General features: G+C 39.7%; 1 protein-coding gene across 7 annotated transcripts in view; it reads left to right on the top strand.

Annotated features, from left to right (window-relative positions):
• The first annotated feature begins 1,523 nt into the window (after nucleotides 1-1,523).
• SLC10A7 (solute carrier family 10 member 7) overlaps nucleotides 1,524-12,661 on the top strand; it is a 253,644-nt gene continuing 242,506 nt past the window's right edge. The window contains exons 1-2 of one of the 7 annotated variants that reach the window (XM_047717586.1): nucleotides 1,524-1,931; nucleotides 8,709-8,791. In XM_047717586.1, the coding sequence (XP_047573542.1) occupies nucleotides 1,832-1,931; nucleotides 8,709-8,791 (183 nt within the window). In that variant the 5' untranslated portion in view covers nucleotides 1,524-1,831. The remainder of the gene's footprint in view (nucleotides 1,932-8,708; nucleotides 8,792-12,661) is intronic. The other 6 variants (XM_047717582.1, XM_047717579.1, XM_047717580.1 and 3 more) reach the window with 6 other exon arrangements.

The raw sequence follows: 12,661 nt of genomic DNA, 5'->3' as shown, positions 1-12,661 counted from the left end.
AACTATCTTTCATCACCACTTATCTGGTGACTGCCTGATAATTAACATCAGATTTTGTCACTGCTCATATGCTTTCTTTTCTGTTTTCAGGTTAAGTTGTTTAATGTCATCTGTGTCTTCCTATTAAGTTCTTTTTATCTTGAGTTTCACTTTTTGCTATTCTGCCTGATGTATAATTTGATGACACTCCATACTGTGTAACCTACAACTGGTAGCATAACTGCACAAACTGGCTTAAGTTTTGGGAAAACAAGTCATGTCATTAAGATAAATCTAAATAAGTAGAGGACATTTCCAAATGAGTCTCTTTCAAACTTCGAATAAATTCAGATTTAAAGGCTGGAATCACTGAACAATCCTAGAAGGCTTACAAACCTGAGGTTCCACAGTTAGATACCACACTACTTCAAAAGGTCGGATAGTATTTTATTTGTTCATTTATTTCGGTGCATATTGGGGAGAAGCTGAAGTCCATTCATGAAATGATCAATGTCACTGAGGTGCCAGAAAACACCTCAAGGGAGAAACTGGTCGGCGCAAAGACTCCAGCACGAGGGCCAAAGGAAGGCGGGAGCTCCCCTCTATGCGGTTCCTCATTTTTTTTTTTTTTTTTTTTTTTTTTGCTTTGAGATCCCTGGCCCCCTTCCCACAGTTGTCCGGCTGCTGGGATGGGCAAGCCTAGAGGGTCAATCAAGAGAGTGCACTCTGGCACCCTCCAGACTCCTTTGCTCCCACACCACCCTGCCCATCCTTGGCTTCGCTGTGGAAGGAGTTTGAGCTCTCACGACTGCCCCCAAAGAAGACCTGGTCCCCAGCTCCCGGGAGGGGACTGAACGCTTGCAGACCCCCCCACTCCCAGGGGCCTGCGTGGGCTCGGGGACTCGGAGCCGAGCGTCCAACACGCAACGGACCTGGCTGGTCCCGCCCGCCCTCCCGGGATGGAGAGGATGCTGGAAGGCAGGGGTTTTCTGGACTTGGGCTTTGGCTCAAGGCGCAATTTTCAACCCACCTTCGGGGCTAAAACTCCCCGAGAGAAGCAACCGTTTTCCCTCGGGGACCTCAGAGCGACTTTAACTCCCCGGGCTCCCGCGGAGAACCTGGAGACCGAGGATGGCCTTTCCTTCCCCCGGCGCACACGTCAACGCCGGCGTCGGGGAAGCGTCGTAATGCCCCGAAGAAGCACGCCACCGAAAAAAAAAAACCCCTGCACCCCGCCGCCGCTGCTGTCCGCCGAGAAATCCCGGCGCAGAGTGCATGCTAGCCTTTCCCGCAAGTTCATGGCGAAGCAAAAGAAAGTTTCTCCATAGATGTGCTCCAGGGATGCGGCCATCTGTGCCTAAAGGTTTAGTCGGAGCGGGACCTTTAATAAGCCTGGGTGGCTGTGAAGCCTTACGTCGCTCCGAGAAGCAGTCATTCCTAAAGTTCCGCAAGTCCTGGCGGTGGCGAGTCTGTCAGTCCTAGCCGGCAGCCAGTTTCCCTTATCTGATCGCCTGTGTTGGCCAACCTGGCCCAAGTGTCCGCTTCAGAGCGTTTGTGCTTGGGAGCCGAGGCCAGAGCTGCCGTGGTAAGATGCGCGTCTATTGTGAGGCGCGTGGTAGTGATGGCGGCGCTCTGTGAGACTTTCCTGTCACTGGATACTACTACTCCCAGCCCTCCTCAAAGCCGCCTGAGCAACCCCCTGGTCTTTAGTTTACAAGTGGCAATTTGACTTGCTCTGCTGCATGTCTGGAGGGACCGCGGAAAGTGTGGAGACGCCCCGGGGATTAAGCGATCTCAGCGAAAAAAGAAAAAAAGCCAAACAAATAAACAAAACCCACCCACCCTAACAAACATGAGGCTGCTGGAGAGAATGAGGAAAGAATGGTTCATGATTGGAATAGTGTTGGCGATCGCCGGAGCTAAACTGGAGCCATCCATAGGGGTGAATGGGGGTAAGTGCTGCACCTCCGAACACTCCATCGGGATTCCCACTTCAAAACTAATTTTCGAGTCTCGGAAAGGAGGGGAGACAGTAGTCGGGAGGTGGCTGCTTCTCTCTAGAGCACTGACAAGCTCTGGGTGTCCTTTGGCCCTTTTACTGATGTTTTAATTTACCAACCCCAGAGATTGTAATTAGGAATGGGGCAAAAGAATTTGAACGCAGGTTACCTTTTCCACGGAGCAATCAGTGAGTATCCTTAGTGTTAAGGAGTGAGCTTACTGAGAATGAAACTTACTCCTCCTGCCTTCCAAGTAGCATCCTGTCCAGAGGGACGCTAGGTTGCCAGGAGTTCTTATCTATCTTGGAGTGGCCACCATTACCTTGTCTATTTCCGGATCCCACCCCTTCCCCGCCCCCATGTTTAAAAAAAGGGGTGTTGGAAGGAAAAGAGAAAGGGATACCCCTTCATCCTCCAACTCAGATTTTGTGGCCCACATGTTGCAGAGTGATGATTTGCTGCAATTGCGACCGCTTCAGAAACTCCCAAGCCTACTGACACGTTGCACTTTTTCATTACAGGACAGTACTTCCGTGTGCTGCCCGGACTCCGTTGTTAGTACTCAACAGATACAGCCTGTGTTAGGCCATGTGGAGTGTGTATTTTGGCAGGGAAATGTAGGCAGGCTAAAATCATACCCAGATTTCTGAATAGTGGGAGCCTTGTAAGGTGGGGGGTGGGCATTGGTGGACGCGGCTGGAAATATCATTAGTCTTTTATTCTCCTCCCTCTTTCCACCCTTAGACAATCATGCCCTATTTTTCATAAATATTAATTGAATTTCCTCAGTTCATTTTCTTTTTGACCTTGTCAGTTTCCACCTTTATTGACAGGTTTAATAGGTTAATCATACAACATACTTCCTAATCTTTTAGGAAGTGTTCAGGAGGCTCTTTGAAGTTACATGTACCTCTTTGTTAAAACATGTTGGAAGTGAATGAAATGATCTCTCTTTAGAACAGTGGTTCCTTCTACCCTCTACCCTCAATTCCTCCATTTAGAAGTAGCTTCAGGGAATATTTTAAAAAGAATTACTTGAACAAAGATTATGAGGATTAAAACTTTTTATTTATTTTATGTTTTTTCCTTCTGTGTTCAACTTAGTACAAGATGTGTAGAATATGTAACTGAGAATGAGGCTGATATTCATCGTGGTTTCTCCTTCTGAAGATATTTGACCTGGCTTCTTTGTGAATGCTGGTATTTCAAGTTCTGCCAAATGAGTACCCTCTGTCCCTGGAGCTGGCTGGATAGGCAGAATTAAAGTTAGAGTGTCTTTGTAGTGATCAAGAATGTATAACTAGCTTCAGTAGCACACTTTCTAGCTTATGGTCTTAGGTCTCTTATTTGCTCATAAGGTGTAAGTACAGGTGATGTATTATCTTTATGTTTAAATCTGCAGGGACTAGCTTTGGTAAAATACTTTTTATCTTACATTCCCAGGATGCTGTGGGAAGAAGGGTTCTTGAAGGCTGAATCATTTTCCTAGGGCTTCTTCAAAATGAAATGTGTAAGATGGATTCTGTAATCTTATTTGTTCCTTCTGACTCTGCTTCTCGAAGTTTTGCTATATTATCCTATCTTAGAAATATTGCTTCTGATTTTTACCCGTACTTATGCCATTAATCCAGGATAATTCGCTTCTTTGTTTAATTATAAGAGTAGAATGTTAAGAGCTGAAAGGGACCTTTAAGTATTTTAAGCCAACAAGCTGCTTTTACAGTTGAAGATACTGAGACCTGAAGTCAGGTGACTCATCCTTGGTTTGTTGACTAAATCAAGGAAGAGGCACTGGACACCAGGGCTCTCCCTTTTTTTCATAAATATTTTTCAAAAATAATTTGCAATGAATATTCAAAAGAAGGGCTCTATGCAGTAAAGACATTTTCAGTGCCTCAATTTTAGCCCAAAAGAGCAGAACTGAATCAGCTAATATTAAATAACAATGTACTCATGTGATTTGATAACTATCCATGTGTAAAAGTTACTTTTTCCAAAAAATTAGTACAATTGATTGCTTGGAGTTTCTTATATAGGCTGTCGGGCTAAATTCTTGATAATTCTGTTGAGCTTTTAATTTACCTTCCTACCTGTGGAAACTCTTAAGTAAAAATAAACCTCCAAATAGTACCAAATAACATTTTCATTTCACAAGTTAAAACAACAAAAATCTAGGAATAATGAGAGGAATGGTTGCTGAAAATGATGGTGTTACATCTTGCTCTTTAGAATGGTCAAAAGCACCTCTTTTTTTTTTTTTTTAAAGATTTTATTTATTTGAGAGAGAGAGAGAGCAAGAGAGAGCATGAGCTAGGGGAGAGGCAGGTGGAGAGAGAAAGGCAGACTCCTTGATGAGCAGGGAGCCCTATTTGATTCGGGGCTTGATCCCAGGACATGACCTGAGCTGAAGGCAGATGCTTAACTGACTGAGCCACCCAGGTACCCCCAAAGCACCTCTTTGTACTTGTAATTTTAATTTTTTTAATTTCTATTATTTTTTCCTTGTAATTTTTAGTCATGGGTTCCATTTATAAGCTCTGTACTTGGGAACTGTGATTTTTAGTGCATTTACATTGACTGAACAATTTCCAATAGAACAGTTTCCTAGACTCTTTTAAATAGGAAAAGTTTTGGTAGTCTTAAATTTGTTGAGATGTTCACTTCATCTTTACCTGGATCAATACCTCAATGACTACACTCTTCATACTAAAGTGATTTAATTGCAAGACTGCAGCACTTAGAAGTATCATACCTATGATCTGACCTCCCTTTAAAAACAGTCAGCTAGTAGGTGAGTTATATATCACAGGAAATTTATAGGTAATGGAAACCTGAAAATTAGAAAAGTTGAATGACTTTCCAAATGGGAAAAAGCATAACATGTACTAGCCTAGATAATTTAATTCTTATTTCACTGTCCTTTTTACTCTGGTACATTTCATTTTTAAATATGTAGAAGACATTGAAAATAGAGAGCCAGGGTAAATGTAAATGTGTAGATTCTAAAGTGTTGATAATCTGTACCAGTTCCAGTGAAACCCAGGGAAGCCCTGAGCTATGCACGCCTTAGAGTTTACCAAAGTCTTTTAACACTGTGCTAATCATTCTCGGGAAGAGAAAGGTTTCCTTCTTTGGAAGTACCAAGTAAGTTTCTCATTTCTACCTGAATCTTAATTTAGATTACTGACATTAATAAGACATAAATCCTAAAAGCAAACTGCTTTGTTTTTCCTTTAAAAAACATAAGCAGAAACATACTGAAGCTTAAGTGTGTTAGCATTAGTATCTTAGATTAGGTTTAGAAGTGAAATTTACTTGCTGATGAGTAGGATTTAAGAAATGGTAATAGTTTTTTGCATTCTTAAGCATTCCAAATCATTTTCTTTTATCCATTAAAAAGCATGGATTTTGGGAACCCAAGAATTACCTCATTTTTTTTCTGGCTAATTTTTCTTCTGATTTTGCTACCCTATTCCATTTTTATGGAGAAACTTTTTTTTTTCTTTTGTTTAAAGGAAAAGCTAAAACTTTTATTTCTACTTTGAACTTTATAGCCATCTTAAGATTCAGGTCTTATTCAGATCTATTTTGGTGACATGGAGGATATAATCATTATTTAGACATAGGCCAAATCTCATTTTTATATGTCATCTCAACTCTCACCTCTGGGCAAATATTTACCAAGTGTTTATTTTTGCCCTGTATGACTTCTAGGTCCCCATTCCCAACTTGAGCAATCTATTAGCATTTCAGTTGATCACATCTCAAAGGGGCTTTAGGTTTCTTGAAATCAGAATTAATTCCTTCTTCCCCCTATCTTTTTTTTTTAAGAGAGAGAGAGAGGTGGGGGAGGGGCAGGGGAAGAGGGAGAGAGAGATCTTAAGCAGGTTCCATGCCCAGCACAGAGCGCCATGCAGGGCTGGATCTCATGACCCTGAGATCATGCCCTCAGCCAAAATCAAGAGTTGAACGCTTAATTGATAGAGCCTCCCAAGCTTTTGAAAGGTACATTGTAGGAAGCCACAGAATATCCTCACCTTGTTCTTCCATGGATTAAAGTTGTTTAGATGTGCATCTGATACGAAAGACAGTATAACCCGTCTCTAGAATTTAAAACATTAAGAGCCAGGAATCATTCCACTGAATTATGCATTTATGTGTGTGTGTGTGTGTATAGCAAAAAGAGTTAGCTTCTTTTTTTTTTTAAAGATTTTATTTTATTTACTTGTCAGAGAGAGAGAGAGCGCACAAGCAGGAGGAGCAGCAGGCAGAGGGAGAAGCAGACTCCCTGCTGAGCAAGGAGCCAGATGGGGACTCAATCCCACAACCCCCGGATCATGACCTGAGCCGAAGGCAACCGCTTAACCAACTGAGCCACCCAGGTGTCCTACAAGTTAGCTTCTTTAAAAAATGTAGTTGTTGGCCGACTAAGGTAGATGCTTTAGCTGCCCCAAAGAAACATGCAGTCTGAGTAAACCGTGTCCTTGCTGTGGAGGTACATCTTTGGACACGTCCCCTGCTCTCCCTTGCGACCACATTGCTAATTTTAACTGATCCTATATAGAAACTTTGGGATGTCACTGTGGGCAGAGGTGTAGTTGACAAGAATAAGGTCTCATAAAAAGCAAGGGATTGGAGGAAAAGAAAAATGAGTACCAACAAACAAAGTATTTAAAATTCCTGGATGGCATTTACTTCCAAAACAAGTCAGATTCCTTGACTTGAAAATCTCTTCCTGAGTCAGCTTCCTCAGTTGTAGAGAAAATATTTCTACATGTGAGCTGCAGAGACAGATTCACTCACAAGTATAAAAAAACGCACCTCTTTTCAAGTTTTGGAACACTTTTACTGCCTTGAAACGTGATGCCTTTTGCACTTGCCTTCTTCCTTTTGCTCCCTTTTCTCAGATCTCAGCAAAAGAATTTGTTTAAATGCCAACTATATACAAGAATTTATTGGTATGTTTGAGAAGATTGTTTCTTTTTGTTCATTGATATAGTACAAATGACTAAAATATCAGAGTTGCTTAGTAAGTATTTGCTGACTAAATGCTCATTTTTCCTGAGCTTGGTCTTATTTATTGAGCAATACCTGTAGGTATGGTGGTGGGTTGCAGGGAACAGAAGAGGTATGATTGTGGCCTTTTGGCATAAGGGGGGGTTCTTAGTTTCCTAGTGCTGTCGTGCCAGATTCACACAAACTCGGTGGCATAGAACAGCAGAGATTTATTTTCTAGAAATGATTCTGGAGACTGGAATTCTAAAGTCAAGGGCCATGCTCCTACTGAAGACTAGGGATGAATCCTTTCTGGCTTCTGGCTTGTGGTGGTTGCCTGCTGTCCTTGGTGTTTCTTGGCTTATGACAATATAGCTCCAGGCTTTGCCTCTTTCTTCCCCTGGCCATCTTCCCTCTGTGTGTGACTCTGTCCAAATTTACCTCTACTTGTAAGAATACGAGTCATTGGATAAGGGTCCACCATAATCCAGCAAGACCTCATTTTGACTTGGTTACATCTGCAAAGAACCAATTTCCAAATAAGGTCACTTTCATAGGTTTTGGGTGGACTGAGTTTTGCAGGACACCATTCAACTCAGCACGAGAGGGTTGAATAGAATGCCAAATATGAGGTGATCACATTTTAAAATGTTGGCATATACCAGTGTTTCTCAACCTCAGCACTATTGACATTTTGGACATGATAATTCTTTGTTGTTGGGAGGTCTGGCCTGTGCTTTCTAGGTTGTTTAGCAGAACTCCTGATTTCAGTCTACTAGATGCCAGTAACCCACCCCACTTGCTGAGTTACAACAACCAAAAAGAGTTTCCAAACATTGCCAAATGTCTGTGGGAGGCAAAATGGCAGCTTCTGGAGGACCACTAGTACATAAGTACAAAATGGCGTTTTCTCAGATGACATCTTTTAAAAGAATGTTGTTCTTTGCTTAACACATTGGGTCTTTAAGACAATTGTATACAGATTATAAAAAGAAGTATCAGGGTTGCTGCTGTTGTCCTTATAGCGTTAACACATTTGGGGAGATGGCCAACCTGATTTCAGAGAGGATTTTCCAGAGGGCAAAGATTAGGATTGTCTGGTTCACTACAGTGTAGCCAGGGCCTGCACAGTGTAGTAATAACTGGAAACCTAACCTATTGTTAGTACTCTATTACTCTGTATGCCTTATCTCACTCACATAGCAAGTACTCCTTCACAAAGTAAGTGCTGAATAAATATTTGTAGAAATGGACACCCTTGGGTGGAATTGAATGTGTGTGTGAATACCAGTTTTTATTTCTGGTATCCTAGAAAGAGCAAAGTAATATTTGGTAAAGAGAAGGGAACTTTTCCACAGATTCTCTCTCTCTCTCTCTCCTTTTTTTTTTTTTTTGGTTTGGGGAATTTTGATTGTTACATAAACACTGATGCTGTGGCAGATGCAGTTAGGTCCTAATACTAAAGGATGTTGCCTATCTGCTCTCACCCAGGAGAGTGTTCTTCTGGTCTGAGGATCCTGTGCTGAACTGGACAGCCATGGTCCTTCCTTCTGGAAAATCCCCTTTGGAGTTAGACTGCATCAGAGCAAATGCTTAACCCTGTCAGAACAGTAGTGTATGAGGGTAACACTGAGACTTGAAGTACTATTTGCCCTCCCCCAATGGATTCTTCTTTCATACCAAGTTATCTGCTGGAAATTCTTATCTAACAGTAACTCATTTCTCTCTCTTTAGGACCATTGAAACCAGAAATAACTGTCTCCTACATTGCTGTTGCAACAATATTCTTTAACAGCGGACTATCGTTAAAAACAGAGGTACTGTCACCTATTGGGCATGTGATAAGCAGGGAGAAAAGTTTAATTTCTGCTTATTATTGTGAAATTTCAGAATCCTTTCATAAAGGTGTATGTAACTATGGCTTAAAGGCTTCACTGTAACAAAAAATAACTTGAACTTCAGCAAAGGACTGTGTTTTAAACTTGTATATTATAGAAATTTTGTAGTTGAACAACATGGACCCTGAGGGTGTGGTTATAATGGGTATGTTTTTAATACAGCAACTGACTGAATGAAGCATCTACTTTAGGTCTTCCTCAGATTATGGTGGTGGTGACTATGGTGGTGAATGCTATGGCACATTTCAGTTGTTTTTTAGTTGGGTTTCCATGACTTCTGTGGATGAACTTTTGTTGTCAGGACTCATGCTGCTCAAGTGATGCATGTTATGCTGTGACTTTTAACTAATTTGTATGTTTTAAAGTATATCCTTTGATGGCTTATCTATTACATCTTAATAACTGTTTTAAGAGAAAATTGGGATTTTTCATATTATGTCACAGTTCATCATGGAGACATGTAGGTAATATTATTTATTGATCCAGGTGTCGCTGAACATGGGATTCTCCTGGAATTAAAGAAATCAGACATTTTTAATATCCAAGAGAAGAATTAGTAGAATTTATGATTCTCCAACTTATAATAGAAAGGAAAAAATGCCCATTTATTTTTGAAGAAAATTCTTAGGGTTTTAAAGTTCTTAGTCTAAGATGCTTATTCTTATGTAGATAAGGAAATCTTACTATTCAAGAATTTTTTTTTTGTGAATAGCTTTAAAAGTTGAAATTTTGTTTCAGCATCATGTTGTGCTTTACTTATTTTAAGTGTGATTTGAATGAGGACCAAATTTAGTTACCTCCTTCTTTGACCCTTCAGTTGTTACTGGTTGGTATAAATCTTTCTATTGGAGCTATTTTTATATAGATGGGGTCCCTGGGTGGTAACTGATAAATTTGTCTTAAAAATTCTGAATATCCTTACTACCTGTTCTTCTGGAAATAACTGGCATGGAACGTAATTTCCTAAATGTGTTAAATCTAGTTTTTGCAAAGTGTATTGACACAAAAGGACTTTGATCAGTTCTTAGAGGACACAGATTTTTTTTCTGTCAACATCTTCGTTCTATTGGTTCTCAAATATGGGACCTAGTAATACAGAAAAGTATTTGCTACTCCCATGGTGCTGGTCTGTTCTTCCTTGGAGGTCTTCCTGCTCATCGTGGCTAATGTCCTTTGCGGAGCAGGTGCCTTATCCAAGTCCTCTTCTTGGGACATTGCTCTAACTGTGTCCCCTGGTGGTTGCTTAACGGCTACAGCTGTTACTCATGCCATGAGGAATCTGGCAAGAGACTTGATTCTCTCACTCCTAGCTTCTTGCTTAATGTGATTCTGTAAAGCAGCCAACTTTGGGATGCAGGATTTTAACAAGGAAGAATGTCACAGCTTAGCATTTCTCTAAGGACCAAATTCTTCTGTAAACACCTAGGAAACCGTCAGAGTCGTCCAGCTAATTTGGATCTAATGATGAAATGCCTTAATCCTGTGCTTTATCACGGTATCTAAGTAGCCATCAAAGCCATTTCTTCCATCAATGGCCCTTTTCAAACTATACTACATTAAGTCATTTTCAGGATCCATTTAACTTAAGATGTTCTAGATTGCATCACTGTATAATGTTAAACCATCTTTAAGCCCCGCTGACTTCCTGGGCAACTGAACAGGTTTAAGTTAGGAGGTAGTGATCTCGTTATTTGTTTTCTAGTTAATAATCTTACATTTATTTCAGCAGGACTACTATTTTTGAGCCCTATTAGAATAGTGCATTTTCACACACAGGAGATAGTAAGTTATTACTGACTTGAGTTTCTTCGAGAGCATTTAAATTGGTCCCATTCAAGTTTGATTTGTACTGACCATTTCATATAGTATTACCCATACTATTGACATAATGGTGGATATTCTAAAATTATTTTGCTAATTTATTAAATTATAAAGAACTCTGTGTTTAATACTTAATACTAAAAAGATTTAATGCTCCCTTCAGTTTTATGACTATTGATTTCTAGATTTTAAAATATCTGTTGAAGGGCACCTGGGTGGCTCAGTGGGTTAAAGCCTCTGCCTTCGGCTCAGGTCATGATCTCAGGGTCCTGGGATCCAGCCGCACATCCGGCTCTCTGCTCAGCGGTGAGCCTGCTTTCTCCTCTCTCTCTGCCTGCCTCTCTGCCTACTTGTGATCTCTCTCTGTGAAATAAATAAATAAAATCTTAAAAAAAAAAAAAAACTGTTGAGATGTTTTCTGAAAATTTGTTGTATTAAAGTCAGATAAGTCACATTTGAAATATATTTTATGTTTAACTAATTAGGAACTACAGTTTCAGAGGATTGGTCACTCAGCATACCATAGCAGGAACAATCTCATATAAACCTATGAAATCTCATAATACCTATGAAATTCCTGTGGCTACAAGGCACTGTGTTTGGCACTGGGTTGGAAACAAAGATGAGCAAAATGCTCAGGGCCTGGAAAGGGTCCTGAGTAGGGCAGAATATACAAGTCTTTCCCTATTTTCCTAAAAAAAAATTATTTTGGAAGTCCTATTACCTTAGAAGCAAATATAGCAAATTTTAAACTTTAGGTTCTTTTGCTTATTTCCAGCCCAGAGCTATGAGACTGATTCTCAGGAAGTGAATCAAATAAAGGTCAAAGAAGGGTTAGAAGGGAAATTGGTATGTAATGGAAGTATTTCTACATCTCAGTCAGAAGCCCTGATTTTACGCAATTCTTGATACTGTCAATGATAACTCTGGTAATCAGTGTTGGGAGTATCTCCTTAAGTTTATTTTAATGCAATTTGACCTGTATTATATGTGAATAAATAAAATGTCATGCAGAATCAACTTTTCAGTTATTCGTGATGGCATTTATCTGAGTGTGTGGCCCTAAATTCTGCATGGGTATGTATGGAATAATACTGTTTTGAATGTTATAGTGGCCACTTGCTTTTTCTTTTCCATTGTTACCTTATTTTCATTGTTATCTCTGTATACAAATACTTTCTACTGGTAACTTATCTTTGTGGTTGTATGAAGAAGATACGGCTGGGCTTTGGGATAGCCTGTTATTTCCCTGCTGTCAAGAGGCCCCTTATGACCAATGTGGTTGGCCTTTGTGATTCATTTTGTTGGATTCTTCATTGTTCCTTTGTTCTGATGCAGTGGCAATTGCTTAATTGTCATTTATTGGATCAGCTAGTATTTTTAAACTACGTTTTGTTTTTTATAACTTTATCTGATTACAAAAGTGGTATTTCCCCATTGTAGAAAGGTTAGAAAGAATGAAAACAACTAGTAGTAACACCTCGTGATTTTTAGTCCCTTTTTTCTAAACATGTTTTACATATAGAATATTTAAAAAAGAAATATTTTTAAAAATTATGTATATTTGCAAGTATACACATATGTATACTTGCATATGTATCACGTATGTTTACACATATATAATCTTTTTTCCCTTGTAACATTGTGTAATTATGATTTTCCATGTAATTTGATATATTAATTTAATTTTTCTTCATGTATATAAAATTTATATTTTGTTTGCTTTTATGAACATAAATCAAAAGTTACAAAGGTATATATGATGAAAAGTCCTTTTTTCTCCCCTCTGTCAGATATCTGGAGATAACCAGAAAGATAGTTTGTATCTTTCCAGAGATACTCTGTGTAAAACATATGTGCCCCCCTTTCAAGCTGTGGTGTTTGTACTGCTTGCCACCCTGTCTTGTTTTACTCAAAAAACCTGTCTTGGAGATTGTTTCATATCAACACATAAAGAACTCCTTGTTT

This window comes from Lutra lutra, chromosome 2 (assembly GCF_902655055.1).
Source record: "Lutra lutra chromosome 2, mLutLut1.2, whole genome shotgun sequence".
In the NCBI taxonomy this organism is placed as follows: domain Eukaryota; kingdom Metazoa; phylum Chordata; class Mammalia; order Carnivora; family Mustelidae; genus Lutra; species Lutra lutra.
This window is presented reverse-complemented; position numbering and strand designations above follow the sequence as displayed.